This window comes from Eucalyptus grandis, chromosome 9, assembly GCF_016545825.1.
Source record: "Eucalyptus grandis isolate ANBG69807.140 chromosome 9, ASM1654582v1, whole genome shotgun sequence".
Classification (NCBI taxonomy): Eukaryota; Viridiplantae; Streptophyta; class Magnoliopsida; order Myrtales; family Myrtaceae; genus Eucalyptus; species Eucalyptus grandis.
The window spans coordinates 31,998,395-32,014,398 of record NC_052620.1 but is presented as its reverse complement, the minus strand read 5'-3'; the positions used below and the strand labels follow the sequence as shown (position 1 = coordinate 32,014,398).

At 39.4% G+C, this 16,004-nt stretch overlaps 3 protein-coding genes across 4 annotated transcripts; all 3 read right to left on the bottom strand.

Moving 5' to 3' along the window:
* Positions 1-573: 573 nt before the first annotated feature.
* On the bottom strand, positions 574-5,214 carry LOC104419311 (mannose-1-phosphate guanyltransferase alpha). 2 transcript variants are annotated; one of them, XM_010030941.3, is made up of 15 exons: positions 4,910-5,214; positions 4,711-4,808; positions 4,460-4,560; positions 4,263-4,341; positions 4,053-4,113; positions 3,889-3,935; positions 3,693-3,785; positions 3,504-3,594; positions 3,349-3,400; positions 2,407-2,526; positions 2,155-2,302; positions 1,485-1,577; positions 1,343-1,411; positions 1,139-1,181; positions 574-1,053 (listed from the first exon to the last, which is right to left on the bottom strand). In XM_010030941.3, exons 1-15 carry the CDS (start codon positions 4,953-4,955, stop codon positions 953-955), a joined length of 1,242 nt encoding a protein of 413 aa, XP_010029243.2. In that variant the 5' UTR covers positions 4,956-5,214; the 3' UTR covers positions 574-952. The 2 variants fall into 2 exon arrangements, with proteins under 2 accessions (XP_010029243.2, XP_010029244.2); XM_010030942.3 differs by having other exon boundaries at positions 3,349-3,394; positions 4,910-5,212.
* A 1,000-nt stretch (positions 5,215-6,214) lies between these two features.
* LOC104420659 (metalloendoproteinase 4-MMP-like) lies at positions 6,215-8,445 on the bottom strand. Its single transcript, XM_039302537.1, has 3 exons — positions 8,374-8,445; positions 6,620-6,763; positions 6,215-6,571 (listed from the first exon to the last, which is right to left on the bottom strand). Exons 1-3 carry the CDS (start codon positions 8,443-8,445, stop codon positions 6,215-6,217), a joined length of 573 nt encoding a protein of 190 aa, XP_039158471.1.
* Positions 8,446-9,875: 1,430 nt separating this feature from the next.
* LOC104420658 (metalloendoproteinase 5-MMP) lies at positions 9,876-10,811 on the bottom strand. Its single transcript, XM_010032459.3, has one exon. It carries the CDS (start codon positions 10,809-10,811, stop codon positions 9,876-9,878), a length of 936 nt encoding a protein of 311 aa, XP_010030761.2.
* Positions 10,812-16,004: the final 5,193 nt, after the last annotated feature.

Genomic DNA, 16,004 nt, shown 5'->3' with positions numbered 1-16,004 from the left:
CCTTCATCAGGGTAACAGGGTTGAGATCAGGACAAATAAATTGTTCATGACAAGTAGGAGGATTAAAAGATATGGACAAGTGAGAGCTAGTAGGGGACCCAGAAATGATACAAGTGACTGACAGTAGTATTAGAAGTGGGGAAAGTAGGGGCGATCTCAGTGAAAAACTTCTCTTCAGTAGGTAATTTCTCAAGATGAGGCTTAGAATTGGGTTTTGGTTGGATACTTGGGTGGGTGTCATGAGGGGAGAGATTGGTGATATCTTGTAATATATTGGTTCTAGTCTCGACACGCGATTGTAAGGGTTTAAGATTATGAGCAAAGGCTTTGGATAAATTCAATGGGATGAGATTGTGGTTTAGACGAAGAAACATTCTCATCTTCCCTTCTTCTCCACTCTCCAGATGATCTACTACCTTATGAATCTCCAAACAAACAACCCATCTCTCGAGCAGTGATGAAAAAAATTATATATATTTGTTGAACCAAGCTTTTGAAATCTTCAGAAAGGTGTTTCACAAAATAGAACATTCATTCATAAAAAGCCAGCTAAAAGATAAACAAAAGCCAAAATGAAACTTATGTGAAATTACTGATGCATGCGAAAGATTACCACAATTCATGAACAATTATCAATTCTTTACAATGGATTTGTAGAACTCCGTGATCAAAAGCTAATCCGGAGAAAACATAAGCGACAATTGGCACAATTGCGTTGCTTGTCTTGCTATTAAGCAGAAACTTGAAAAACAAGTGAAACAAAGTACGAATGATGACTCGTATTTTACGATGCTAATCAAGTTTTCACATGAAACCCCTTTAATTCTTATATACCTAATTCTATGGGACAATTCATATCTCTCTCTCGTATTACCGTCTCTATATGGAACAAAACAAACTCTTCCAAATAGTGCACCTTGGAGGGCTTTGAAATTCAAACATCTCCAACTCTTCACAAGATGATCTCATCCTGCACACTCACGTTGAGGATCTTATTTGGCAGAACGATGCTGTTGACGACGACGACTTCTTGTTCTACCACCACAGATTCCCCTGCATTGTTGAGCATAATCCACGGATTAAAGTGCAATGAGAACAGAACAATGTTCAAGTAATTTTACTCTTCAAAGTTAAGTACCAAGAATTGTGATTCCCAACTTTGAGTTGTAGTCTCCATCAGCCTAGACAAGCGGAAAGAGGTTGATCATTGACAGTTAATAGCAATCAACAAAGGCCGAAATTGTTATGGTGAGATTTTAAAGTGAACTAATATTACAGACTTTCACAGCCAAAGGCTCCGAAATTGTTTTTGCATGTGGAAGTACATGAGTAACAAACTTGCCTGGACTCTTGACCATCTCCCAAGAGATGATTTCCATCCAACAATGGAATTTATAACTATTGCATTATCCTGCCAAAGCAATCTCAGTTAATATTCTCATCTTCCTAGGATAATGACACTTGTATTTGATTGTCTCCCATACCTCTAATTCAACATCATCCAAAATGATACAGCTTATCAGCCTCACACCAGGTCCTACACGAACATTTGCTGAAATAGAGACGTTGGGGCCAATCTGTCCAAACAAGTAATGTCAAATCAAAAGATACACAGGGAGGACAGAGTAAATGTAGATGGCGAAAGCAGAAATTATAAGTCAGGCTCTGAAAGTATTTTAAGCATTCCAGATTCACCCTTCTAAAGTAAACAAACTCAAATCACTTGATGATGCTATTTCTTTCGAGAACTTAACTCATCTAGGGGTACAATTTAGCCTAGCAAAGTAAAGTCTACGACTTTATTTTCTCTTCTTTAAATTCAAGGCAAACTGTCCACAAGGTGATCTTGCCATACTTATCTTATGGAAAGCCCAGAAAGGAATTTACTGAACAACCATTGTTAACTCACCAGAACAATATGGATTCACGGTCACTGTGCAAACATGTCTAGGATGTAGGCAAACTAATACTCTGTATTTCGAGTTCTATCTTTGATTTATACAAGAAAGAAGCCCTAGCTTGACAGCAAATTCTAAACTGAGTAGAATAGCAATCAACGAATTTGATTGGTCTATAACCAGAGTGGTTAACTTAAATGTTGTCCAGGAAGAAAAGATGGACCGATATGATGTAAATGGAAGTAAATGGAACAACCTTCGCAGTTGGATGGACTTTAGCTGATGGGTGAACGAAAACATCACCGACAACCGTGGCACTTCTTGTACCATCTCCACTAGCAAGAAGATGGGGAGAGGTGAGTCTGAACTGGGCCAGATACAAACCGGAGCATTTCAAAGATATCCTGGACAGGAAGAGACATTGTAAGAGTATATAGTGAGGGCAAGTTGTAAATGGACATAATAGTTAGAAAAAGAGAAGCTAAAACATCACACCGAGTTACTTTACCCTGGTGTCTTGATCTGTTCCCAATAATCCATGGTCTCATATGTATAAAGCTGCTTCTTTCCAGAGAGAGGTGACAATATATCCTGGTCCAATCTAACAAAATCTGTAGGAATGTTGGTTCTGTTGAGAAAACTCAGAACAAGGAAAGAATAGCACCATCAGCTTTGAAACAGGGATCAGAATAACAAGAAATCCAAGATAATGAAAAACAATGGAACATACAACCTAAAGAAATGAATACATGTGCACAGCTGTGATGATATTTGCACACTAACTTCCTTATTTTCCGAATATTTTTACCACACAACCCAGGTGCAGCACCGAACTTATACTTGAAAGAATGATCTTTTCTTAATAAATCTTGAGCTAACACAGAAAAACTTCCCCATGCCTTAGCATAATTAAAGCAAATTAATGAAGGGGGACAAGAACACAGATGCATGCGCAAGATCCAGTTATCATATTTACAATGTCTTTGGCCCATATCCATTCTTCTGTACATCTTCAATTTTACTGGAAACCAGTTTGCTAATTCCATGAGAAGTTAACCATTTGTCAAAAAACACCCGCATCCCGCGAAGATTAAAAACCAAGAACTCCATAGGTGTGTATTGCATTAATTATATTGCTTGGCAATTCCAATAAGAAACTACGCAGTTTCGCTCATCAAAAGGGAAAAGAGGAGTTGTTATCTTCTAAATCTTTCCAGTGCATTGACAACTACTTGTTTAAGTATAAAAACAGCAGCAGCAACAGAAGACAGAAACTTAGCCTAGGCGATATGAATCTTTTTATACCATTTTTGCTAATCTTTTTTAATCAAAGTCTTCTCAACTAATTAATCAACTACTACAAACAATCACCTTGAACCGCTGCAAGCAATTCATGATACAGAAAATTCTTAAAAATATATTTCTGAGGATGGAAGTCGGTAAGATTGACCTTGTAGATGTGCTTATATCAATGCTGGATAATCTCCGCAGATTAGCTGTAACTTAGGACAAAAAATGTCAGCATGAAAGTGAGCTAGCCCGAATGTTAATGCAATTCATGACAAACCCAAATCACATTAAGCATTTTTATGCACATCAACCTACCTCTGTCTTCCCGGTCATTAGATACATCCTCAATTGCAGAAAAAACATCTGGAGTAAAGATATATACACCACAATTTATTAAATCACTGACCTGCATTAAAGAGAAAAAGTAAGTTAATGAAATCACCAAATATGTTATTCAGTTAATCTAGCAGCAGTCTGAGAAAGTGAAATGCCCTGCAAACGTACAAAAGTTTCAGGTTTCTCCGTGTAATGCAACAGCTCATTTGTGACTGGATCAGAAACTAATGTACCAAACTGGTTAGCTGATTCAGCAGAAACCTGTCAGTGAAGAAAGATGAGGGTATGTGTTAGCAACTAGGAAGGCCTGAGGAATCATCAGCTTGATAGAACAGAGAGAGAAACTTTGACACAAGGAACTCACCTTGACTACTAGCATTGTTCCCATCCCACCATATCTTTTATGGGCTTCTGCATGTGCAAACAATGATAATCACGTTCTCTACATAAATTGCATCATCCTAAAGAGCTAATTAAATTTTAGGTAGAGAACACCATTACAACATATAGGGAAATGATTGAACCTACCAAGCATATCTGGAAGTGGAAAATTGCAGCAGACATCACAGTTCAGTAGAAAAATATGAGACTGTAAAACAACAGGGGGATACGAAATTAGAATATACTTCATGTGAATGGCATATGTTGGGCAACACAAGCTCAAAATTCCCATAAGACATGACATCAAAGACTGTAGGTGAATAAAAATAGGAGCAGGGACCAAGTAAAGAATTTTACCGGGCTGTCTTCCATAATCAAATTCCTGAAATGATAGAGGCCACCAGCTGAACCATGCGGTTTATCCTCTTTCAAGTATCTGAAGAGGAATCATTTATTGAAACACACACACAGACACATAAATGCACGCCTTTACAGCTTATTTCTATATGCAAGACACAATAAAGCATCAAACCCAACACCAACGCCGGGGTCACCTCACTGGGACTCTCAGCTCATTCGATATGGAAGAGACGTATAAGGCAAACTCCTTCTCGTCGTAAAACCCAATCAGGAAAATTTGAGCTAAGTTGGGGATCTGCACAGCAAGAATCCAATTGCATATCACAACAACTCCCCATTGATCAAGTCTCCATCTTTTTTCCAAAATCTAATTACCAACGCACTTAGGTCCAGTCATATGAAAAACTAGCACTTCCACTGAAAAAGTTCAAATTTTGAGACATACCCTTTTGCAAGCAGAGATGGGATGGTGAACCATGGGTTGCCCGGCCAAAGGGAAGAGCGGCTTCGGCGTGTTGAACGAGAGAGGCCTAAATCTAGTGCCTGAAAATAGAGATGCCGTAACCTCATGATCAAGCAAAACAAGAACCGAGAACAGCACCATCTCTTTCAAGATCGAAAGAGAGGAGAGTTGCTAAAAATACCTTTGGTGGGTCCACCAACCATGATCACGGCGACCACCTTCTCCATCTCCCCGAGTTCTCCATCTCCAAAGAACCCTAAACCCAGTTGACCGCAGAGCTCAAAACTTCAGATTCCCGGTGAAGATCGGATTCGCACTTCGATCGAATTCAGCAAGTTCGATTCCCTAGCTTCCGTTGCTGGCAAAGTGGCCGGACCAAACTAGGAGGCTGGTGTTTGAAGAGGAGAGGGAATCCTTTTTGGCATTTTGGCGGAATCTCTACTCAAAACCTTTTTAGTGGAAAACAGAAGAAAACGAAAGGTGCGGTAACAAAGCATCATTTAACAAAAAGAGAACCACATGCTCGGACGTGTTTAAAAGCTTCATTTTTTAGGGTTAATATTATAAATAATCCCAAACTAATATATTTGCAATAAATTTTCTTCAAATTAACATAAATTTTTACATGAACTTGTCATGTCAATTAAGTTACTACATGCATCATCTAGTTTGGCAATTCACGATAAAATTTGACGGAAGTCACGAACAAGCATATCAATTTAGGAGGATTAATGGCCCAAAAATTAGTTTTAGTAAATTTGTTATATGTACATTACTTTAGGATTTTTGCTGACCAAAAAAATAATTTATGATGAATTTATCATAAATGTACTTATTTGATCATAGGGCATCAGGCACAAACATAAAGGCCTTGGACCCTGCCTAGGTTTGAGCATTGGAGACCTAGGCACTGACATCAGGTTTTTAGGCTTGGATTGATGGACCTAGGCATGAGCATCGAGAACCTAATCTTGAGTGCAAGGATCGGAGCAGAGGCACCGAGGGCATGGGCTTAATTGGCATAGGCTTGGGCATCGAGGATCTGGAATGAGTGTTAGGATATCTATACTTAAGTGTAGAGTTTTTAGTTCAATGGCTTATATCTATTTATATTTTGAAAAATGTGCTGTACCATATTGAACGTATAAAAAAATTTGTGAAGGGGACATGTTTAGAAGCTGTTGCTTTCATTGCTGCAATCGCTTATCGCACAGTGAAATAGTGCTGATATTGCCAATGGAATGGCCTAGGATTGCTAAGAGTACAGAGCATGTATGCCATCGACGTCATCTTTTTGAAGGACCCTTCTGACAGTACCTGGCGCAATTCCGTAATGCATTACGGCGTTCGGATCCTGGCTGTGAGCGAGCCCCAGGAGGTGTCCTATTTCATGCAAGGCAACCGACTCTTAAGTCCAGTTGGGTCGGGCTGGGGTTAGCATTGCACGGCTCATCCGCATCGTAGTGGGACAAAACCGAAGTTCGGATTAGTCGAATGGGCAAGAATCCCGCCAGGTCCCATCGAAAGATTGACTATCACCATGAAAGCTGCTGAAGAAGCCTATACTGACGTCGGGCGTCTCATCAGACGAAACTTCAATGAAGGTGAACGCAGTAACATGGGTCCAGGACTGGAAAACCGACGGCCTTGGAGATGGAGTCGAAAGCATAGGTGAGATGGAATTTGGAAGGCGGCCACTTATTCCCGCCAAACTGAACGCACAACGCAATACTATGCGGAGCTTGTTAGGCTCAGTGGCATTCCTGCTAGCGTGCCTTGGGCGGATGAAGTCAGGCACCCCGCATCTCAGGATGCTCATTTGCTTCACCGTGTCGGCATCAAGCTTTCCGGTGACTTTAAGACCTTAGAATCTCTCGTAAGATTCGAGTGCCGACTTGAGAGTCTCGTCGAACTCGTCGTCCATGAGGGCTCCGTCGTTCTTATTCTCGTAGGCCAAGTATCCGAGAGCTTTGAGGTAACGCTTGACCTCTTTGATGCCTCGCTTGGCCTGACCCTCGAGGGCCCCCTCCAAACTCTGAAAGGAAGAGAAGCTTGGATCGGTAGATTTCAGGCTTCTCCGAGTGAATGTTGGAGGGTTGATGAATTGCAAGAAAGACAACGAGAATGGACCCGAGAACAGAACATCCTAGGAGCCATTTTGTGCGTGTGCAGTGTTGCCTGGGAAGGTGTTCGGATTCAATGGGGTCCCAAATAAAACCTTGTAATCACGCTGAATTTTCCAAAAAAAGCCGAAATCTTTGCACTTGATGAAGGCCAAAAATGGTGTCCTAGATAAAACCTTATAATAACCCAAGAATGGCCACCCATAAACTTGAGAAGGAATTCATTGCGATGGATAAGATTGCACTCCCCTGCCAATTGAACGAATCTTTTTTTCTAGACGGTATTATGATAAACAAGTAATATCATTAATTTTTCACTCGATAAGGGTCACACATAAACCTTGACAATGTAAAAAATGTTTCACCGTCAACAACAATGTTTAGATATAAATTGTTATTGGTAATGAAAAACTTATTTCGTTAACTAATTGTTTTCTATGATATAAACGATCATTTTTAAGAAAATATTTTTCAAATTATTTATTTTTTGAGAAACATGTTAGAATTTTCAAATATTAAATTAAACTTTTACCTAATAACTTAAGCTTGGGTTCCGAATAAAACATTGTAATAACACTAAATTTGGAAAAAAATCCGAAACCTTTATGCTTTATAAACTTGACAAGGAATTCATTGTGATTGATAAGATTCCACTCCCCAGCCAATCGAACGATATATAGTCTAAATTATAGAATTCGACTTTAGAAAAGTTGAGCATCAAGGGGACTCCTGGAGTCTCACTTTCATGGTCATCAATGTGATTGACTCGGTTTGTTTTATGAAAAATAAATGATTTAGAAAATGTTTTCCTAAAAATGATTACTTGTATTACTTATAAAAATGAATAATCAAAAAATAATTTCATTATTAATAACAATATTTATACATAAATTGTTATCAATGCTGCAATGATCATTTTTATGTAAGTGTTTTGTAAATCATTTATTTTTCAAGAAACAAATTAAACTAAAAGTAAATGGGAATTTCCAAAATATTGGCTGCTAAATATTGATCCATCAAATTGATTTATATTGGAGAGAGGTGAATTTTCTGTTCTGTCCACTATATTAGCAAAAAGATCATTTTCAAATGCAATGCTAAATTATGTATACCCAATAAAAAGAATTTAGACTGTTTATATATTTAACAACGGTTTCTTAGCATTACTTGCTTGAAAAATTAAATCAAGCCTCTTGCGATTAATCTTTTCTTTTGTTAAATGCTAATTTTTATTGCACTTTGGCCAATTCAATCTTAAATCTTTAAATTGTGCTGATTGAGTGCTAAATTTTTTTTACGTTTTGCTAGCTAAGTTCTTAGGATAGATTTTGATCAGAAAATGCCGACGTGATTGTCCAATCAAGCTAATCGTCCTATGTGACGTATTGGCACTAATGTGAATAGTTTTTTTAAAAACATTTTGAATTATTTTCTTTATTTTATTTCTTTTCCTTTCCCTTTTGCCGATGGTTTCTATCAGGCAATGGTCGGAGAAGGCTAGGTGAGGTCATCCTTGCCTTACTCCAATGAGGCTGCCCTTAATGGCCACGATCAGGCGGAGGGCTGGCCTCGCTTGGACAAGGGCCGCCTTCATTGGTCATAGGCTAGACTGCCCCTTGCTAGCTCTGGGAAGGGTAGCCCTCACCCTAGTCGAGGGAGATTGCCCTCAATGGCTCGCTTGGACAAGGGTCGCTAGCCCTCACGTAGTGCTAGGGAAGGAATGTCGGCAATTGATAAAAAAATAAACAAAGAAAAGGGAAAAATCTAAAAAAATTCAAAAATTATAAAAACCTTGTTAAAGTTACATGCGTTAGCACAAATTGAGCTATATAGGATTATTGGGGCCACGTTAGCAATTTTTGGCCCAATTTGGCTGCATAAACTCATTTAACAAAATTTCAAAAGATTTAGAATTGAATTTACCAAAGTCTATTTATGACTTTTTTGGACAATTTTCTCAATAGATTCATACATAATAGATATATATGCACAATTAAGAGAGATATCATATCAATCAAGAATATACACACCTAAGGGAGATATATGCACAATCAAGAGAAATATGGAAAATCTAGGGAGTTATCTCCAACAATTCAGGTATATTTTAAATCACGAGAGGCTTGGATTGGTAAAATTTAGTAGTTTATGTGGCAATTGCAGATGGAGCTGCAACCTTAGACACAAGTCATGGTGGAGGCATCAACATGTTTGTTTCTTTTGCGAGTTGCAACGGAGTAATCCCAGAGTTCAACTTAGTAAATCCGCGCAATCAAACCCTTCACTTTAGATATACATGTAATGCATAAAGTACCTTAGAAATAGCACGAAGAATGAATTTTTTTTCAAGAAGATATTGGTCTGTGAATATCAGGGATAATACTACAAAAACAACCAAACTTTATTGACGTTCTTGTCGGATGATACCTTGACGAATAACTTGGTTTGATTCGATTCGATTGAATTTTTACAAATACAAGCCACTTCCGGTTAAGATTTTGTTAACGATAGTTGCATGGATAGGGTCAGTCCAGTTTTGAGTATGTGTCTTGAATGAAATCATGACTACATAGCGAAGGTGAAGTTATCTTACATGTCTAGCCTCAACTTATGTGAAATTGATAGAAGAAGCAAGAATAATATAGATACAACATTCCGGAAAAGTGTCAAAAAAGTTTTAAACTTTTTGCATTTGTGCCAATTTAGTTATAAACCTTTTATTAGTACCAACATTACCATTGCACCAACCCTTTTTTGCTATCTCAATGAAAATACTAACTAATCAAAACCTAATTTCACTGGCAAACACCTTTGTTATGCATGGGTACATGCATCTTGAACTTCTGCATACCAGACCTAAAAAAATACATGAATCATATAGCGAGAATTTGCTGATATTGCTAATATAATCATAACTTTATATTGAAGATATTGCTGATAGAATCATGAAAACCATAGGCCAAGGCCTTTTTATTTTTATTATTATTATTATTATTATTTTTGGTCAGAATGGCCAAGGCCTTTTTATTACGCAGCGTACAAAGCATGTATGCCATCGATGTCATCTTGTCGAAGATCCCTCTTTTGAGCGCCGGGCGAAATCGTGGCGAACATAACGGCGTTCTGATCGGGAGTGTGGGCGAGCCCTAGGAGGTGTCCTATTTCATGCAAGGTCACCGATTCCAAGTCGAATTGCGTCGAGCTTGGGTTGGTGCTCCACTGCTCCTCCACGTCGTAGTGGAACCGACCGTCAGTGGGGGAAAATGAATGGGCGAGAATCTTGCCGGGCCCGTCGAAAGGATATCCGTCGCCATGATCGCCTCTGTAGAAGCCTATGACGAGATCGATCTGCCCGCCTGCCGAGGCTTCTGAGAATGTGAACGACGTAACGTCAGCCCACCTCTGGAAAGCTCTCGAGCAAACTCCTCGCAACTCCTCCAGAGGGATGGCCGCAGGGACCGGGCCGAAAGCGTAGTTGAGATGGGTTTTGGTAGGCGGCCACCTAGGCTTGTTGGGAAAGAAGTTGTAGCGCGCGACTATGCGGAGCTTACTAGGCTTAGTGGCATTCCATTCTGCGTGCCGAGGGTGGACGGCGTCGGGCACCCCGCATCTTGGAGCGCTCATCTGGTTTACGGTGTCGGCATCGAGCTTTCCGGTGACTTCCAGATGGTAGAATCTCTGGTAAGATTGGAGCGCCGACTCTAAAGTCTCGTCGAACTCGTCGTCCATGAGGGCGACCTCGTTCTCGTCCTCCTCGTAGCCCCAGTATCCGAAAGCTCTGAGGTAACGCTTGACCTCTTTAATGCCTTGCTTGGTCTGGCCCTTGAGAACCCCCTCCAAGCTCTGGAAGGAAGTGAGGCTTGGATCGGTAGACTTGAGGCTTCTCGAGTGAACCGTGGAGGGTCGAATCGCAAGAAAGAGAACGAGGATGGCCACGAAAGAACAGGAGATTTTGGGAACCATTGGGTTTTTAGGCGTGGTGCTTCCTAGGACAGTATTCTAGTTCGATCGTGTGTGGATTATAGCAGGGCGTGTGGCTGTATATATAATAGAGTTCCTAGGTAAAGAGTATTTTAAGAATATAATATAATACTTTATTATTTACTAAGATAGCTAGATTTCTTATTGGATGATTCCCTTTTCTGTGCACAATGAAGAGGGTATACATACCTATTGATGGTCACACATTAAAAAGTTACTATTGAACTATATAGCTTTTGGATATTTGTCTCTTCCTTTCTCTTGTAAGATGTGAGAATTTAAACCTTCAATTACACCAATTTAGGAAACAAAAATCTCACGAATTATTTAGACTAGGTGAGGGCCGCATAGAGACTTGATAGATCTCTAAGATTTAACTGCGACGGGTTTAGATTATGCAATCTTGTGAATTGAACGAATCTCTGTCCAAAACAACATTATAATCAACGATAATATCATAACCTGATTTAGTAAAATCAGACATGGTTGCTCCTATCTAAGATTCTCATGAGTTTCTCGATTAGCGTAAAAGAAAAGCATTAAGCATTTTTTAATGCAACCACCTTGGAAGTCTTGTTCTCTCTACCTCAAAGGCTATACACAATCAAAAGTCTTAAGTGAAATAATAAGCACAAAAATGCAATGCAATGACTTAACATGTCAACTTCCCCAGCATATGAAGGAGTTGTTTCTTTCTTCCTTGGTATTTGTATGCTCTAAAATTGTGCATTGAGAAGCAAGTCGATCATCGTAGTCTCCTTCAATGCCTTTCATTTACAGAAAGCCACATGGGATTTTTTTTGCGAAAGTTTTCATTTTATTGCAACGGTTAAATTCTCAATATATGATATTAGCATATTGCCATGCATGCATCTCTAATTTATTTATGGCACATCATAAACAGGCACCTTTTACGGAGATGTGCTATTGGAGAGGGAGGTAGATTTTCACCATATTAGTAAAAAGAGAATGCTCAAAAGTAATGGCAAGAATAATTAAGATCCTTACTTGCTTGCCAATGAAAGCTGTATCGTATGTACCCAAAAATAAATTTCGGCTAGGGGTTAGCAACTTAGGGTTGTGTCGGCCCAACCATGGACTGTAACCTACCCGCGTAAGTCGATTCCTAGATTTTGAAACTTGGAACTGATTTTGTGAATCCTGGTTCTTGTTGGAAGAATATGGCTTTGAATTAATAAAATAATCAAGTCGGATTTTGAGGTATAATATCACTTTCTTTAAGAATTTATTTGTCCCAAAAGTTGTTAATGGTCACCAATAAATATCCTCCACAATACAATAAAGTTTCAAAATGAGAATACTAGATAGTAATTATAATGTTCTTTTTTTTCCAGGAACGAAACAAAAAGTGTTTTGTTCCGGGAAGCATTTTTGAACAAAAGAACACGTTTGGTAACGTTTGGTCGGGAATAAAAAATGAACGTAAAACACGTTTGGTAAATTTTATTATTTTTTTGTTTCTTTTAATTTTTTAAACAATTTTTTTATTTTTTATTTTTCCTTTCTTTTTATTTTTTTCTTTTCTTCGGCCGGTCCCCCGCCTCCGCGATCGGGCGACGGGGATGGGGCAGCCTCGCCCGGCCACGGCGAGGCTCGCGGCCCACGGCGAGGCCGAGCCTGGCCGTGGTGGGCGAGGCTCGGCCTCGCCTTGGCTGGGCGAGGCCGAGCCTCGACGGCCGGTCGCCGGCCATGGCCGAGGCCGGCGACCGGCCAAAATGAAAAGAAGAAAAAAAGAAGAAAAGAAGAAGAGAAGAAGAAGAGAGAGAAGAGTGATTTTTGTTCTTTTGTTCCTTCCAAGAAGTGTTTCTTTCGGGAGAAACAACTTTTTTTGTTTCTTTTTCTGTTTTATTTCGTCCAAACAAAAACAAAAGAAAAAAAACGCAACCAAACGCGTTTGTTCCTTTTGTTCAGGAACACTTTCCGTCCAGAAGTGTGCGGAAACACTTTTTGGAGTGTTTCCTCTATAAAACAATTGAAAAGATAATTGTAATTTTTTTTTTTGGAAAGAAGACTCGAAAAGAAATGATCTCAATTCGTTTATCTAGAAAACAGACATATATATAAGCAACTCTTTGTGAAAAATTGCAAAATAAACGAATATATATTTTTGAAAGAAGTTGCCCAATTGAACAAAGGTGTTCATTCGGAAGAAGTTGAAAAATGAATAAATGCAACTCTTCTGGAAATGTTGCAAACTGAACAAATATCATTTCCAAGATTGATACTATGAATCGGCCAATTTCCTTTTTTTGGTTTCATTTTTTGTATTCTTTAAAAAGTGAAACTTACTTTTTCGAGGTAGTTATCCATCGACACACGATGATTAGAACCGCAATACTAAGTAACAAAAAAGCGAGTAAAACATCAATGGAGAACAAAAGAAGTCTGAAGCAATATGGATGTTCTCAATTCTCCCTTGGTCAAGCAAAAGGGAGGCTAAAGTAATAATAGAAATCTTTGATTGCCCAAAACAAGTAAAGTAAAACATAAATTATAGGCTTCATTGCTCATTCACCCATAAAAGATTGCTCTAAATTCTAACCACTTGAAAGCAAAACAAACAACAAAAGTAGTCAAAATGTATTCGATCCAAGGTCCATGGTCAGTTTGGATTAGCACTCTAATCCTGGAATTGGACTATACAATGCCCGTTCCTAATTTTTGGGATTTAGGATTAGACCATTTCCGACGGAAACCTAATTACACAATTCTAGTTTAGGGTAGACCTTGGATAGATGCTCATCTCTCCCTATTATACAGGACTAGAATTTTTTGACACTAATGCGATTTCATTTACGGAGAAGAAAGATAGATATGAATATAAGATACCGAGAGAGTTTGCTTCGATACGGACTTGAACCTGAAGAGGTACTTTATGGGAAGCCTGATGAGGATCTCTTCTTGCGGGGAAATGGGGAGATAGCAATTGTCCAGCTGCTCATCTTGATCTGCCCTGGAGTCTTGTTGTGGCACGTTTTCTAGCTTCTCTCGTTTCCCTGATGACCTGTCTGTGCTGGGAATGCGCAACGGCACTCGACCATCGGAGCTAGCTCTCTCCATGCCTACTTGATATGTTTGTGCAAAGCTCCTCCAGGGACAGATCTATGTCGGCACTTAGCTTCTCATGCGTTGTCTGTTGATTGTCATGTTCAGTCACCAAGAACTAGAAGCAAGCTATGCTTGGAGGGACCCTTCTGCTTTGTTTGTATAAGCTGACAACGACATCGGCCAGCCAAAGATCTGGACATATTTGTTTTGTTTGCCATGTACTACACCGAAAAAAGTGAACGAACACTGTCTCGGATGCCTCCTTCGGCTGGCTTTTATTAGATTGAATATCTCAACAAGTTGCATCAACATTGTTGGGTCCTTTAATCTTGGATGTATTCATGAAGCTCCAAACTTGCAAACATGTTCAAACTGAAGTTGAATCATTTTGATCCGAGATCTTGAAAGCATGTTCAGTATTTTGACATTCTGTTGACTTTCTTACAATTTTTTCTTCCAAAGGATTCTTCCCTGTGGTGCTTTTGTTGGATCATCTCTCCCAGAGATACACTTAATGTCAAGAGGGTGAGAGAGCCTTGAGATAATGAATGGTCAAGCTCAATGATCAAAACGCCGTAGATAAAGATCTGTGTTTTCCATGCTCTCTTGATGGAAAGGAAACTATCCCATAAAACGGGATAGCCAGTGCGATAATTTCCCTGATCGCGTGAACATGACAGCAACCCCTTAGGCTCCTATAATCTACACTGCTCTTTAGACTAGATGGCGGGGACGAGTCTGTGAAACTTGGGGGGATGAAATCCGTTGATGAAAGATGGCCGAATCTCATGTAATCAGGAATATCATCATCTTGAGCATGTGAACAGCAATGGGGTAGTGTCCAAGAGAGAATGGGATCGGTAGCGTGAGAAGTATACAGACGGGCCAAAGATGGATTGACATCTGAAACAGCCACCTGAGTTGGAGATGGACTTGATCCTGAAGGGAAGCCTCATTAGAATCTCTTCTTGCAGAGACTCTGGGAGATTGGCAATTCCCCAGCCACTGTTGTGGATGAGCACTAGACTCTTGTCACGGCGCGGTGTCCTGTTTCTCCTTTCCTGCATGATCCATCTAGGTCGGAGGATGCACAACGAGACTCGACCGTTGAAGCTTAGCTCTCTCTCTGCCTAATGTGCTTGCAAAATCACCGCAGAGACAGGTCTTCATCAGCACTTGGTTTCTCGCGTGTCTGTTTGTCGTCATGCTCAGGATCGCCAAGGATCCAGCTATTTAAAGAGAAGCAGACAATGACATCAGCTAGCCAAGGATCTGGACGTACGTGTTTTGTTTGCACTTTGTCCGTTCAGCCATCTCTCCATGCTCACGGCGATCAAGCAATACCCATCCGATTTCTTCTCCAGTTGACTTTCATTAATTCGAATATCAACCAGCTGCATTTTGTTAATGTGTTTGGGTTCTCTAGCCTTGAACGTAGTCATGGTGATCGGAACTAGCAAAGAGTTCACATCGAAGTGGAATCATATGACATGAGTTTAGAAGGAAGAAGACAAGTGTTTCTGTTTCAGCAAAGTTCGAATAGTGATCACGAGGAAACTGATTGATCTTGATCATTCGAGATGAAGATAATGATCCTAGCTTTGATATTCCTGAGTGGCCACACCAGCTTCGGGGACAATATGTGTTGGAGTGTGGAAAAAGTTAATGGTCGGTTTATAAATGTGAAGGGAGGCCATTGGAGCTAAATTTTAGAGCGGGAAAAGCCCAAGACCACCCATGAAAAGGTTGGTGGTTGATTTATAAATGTGTAAAGAAGAACCTCAATAGAAAGTCCAAAGCAATTTGGATATTAAATGGATTCATTACTTGCTTAAACTCAATCCACCTATATAATTCAATCTTTTTCGTAAATATGAAAGTATTTTAGAAATATGAAAGCATTTTAGAATTATGAATCGGGCTCTTTATACTTGATCTTGCGCAATCCATATGTATAATTCTCTCTCTACATGCTCTTTTTTGCCTCGACTTAATCTTGCGTTAACTCATTTCATGTTCTTATCTTGATTTAGGTATAAGTTTTCGTAAATTTAATTACATATGAAATTATTTTAGCAATGTGGATAAGATTGGTTTAGGTATGGA

Excerpts from the sequence above, each read along its gene's own strand:
- LOC104419311 (XM_010030941.3), bottom strand. The coding sequence starts at position 4,955 with ATGGAGAAGGTGGTCGCCGTGATCATGGTTGGTGGACCCACCAAAG. Across the intron at positions 4,809-4,909 it reads GGTTGGTGGACCCACCAAAG|GCACTAGATTTAGGCCTCTC; the intron begins GTATTTTTAGCA and ends CTCTATTTTCAG. Across the intron at positions 1,182-1,342 it reads GGAGATGGTCAAGAGTCCAG|GCTGATGGAGACTACAACTC; the intron begins GCAAGTTTGTTA and ends CCGCTTGTCTAG.
- LOC104420659 (XM_039302537.1), bottom strand. The coding sequence starts at position 8,445 with ATGAAGGCGGCCCTTGTCCAAGCGAGGCCAGCCCTCCGCCTGATCGTG. Across the intron at positions 6,764-8,373 it reads TTAAGGGCAGCCTCATTGGA|AGTTTGGAGGGGGCCCTCGA; the intron begins GTAAGGCAAGGA and ends TCTTCCTTTCAG. Across the intron at positions 6,572-6,619 it reads TCGACGAGACTCTCAAGTCG|CTTGATGCCGACACGGTGAA; the intron begins GCACTCGAATCT and ends GTCACCGGAAAG.
- LOC104420658 (XM_010032459.3), bottom strand. The coding sequence starts at position 10,811 with ATGGTTCCCAAAATCTCCTGTTCTTTCGTGGCCATCCTCGTTCTCTTT.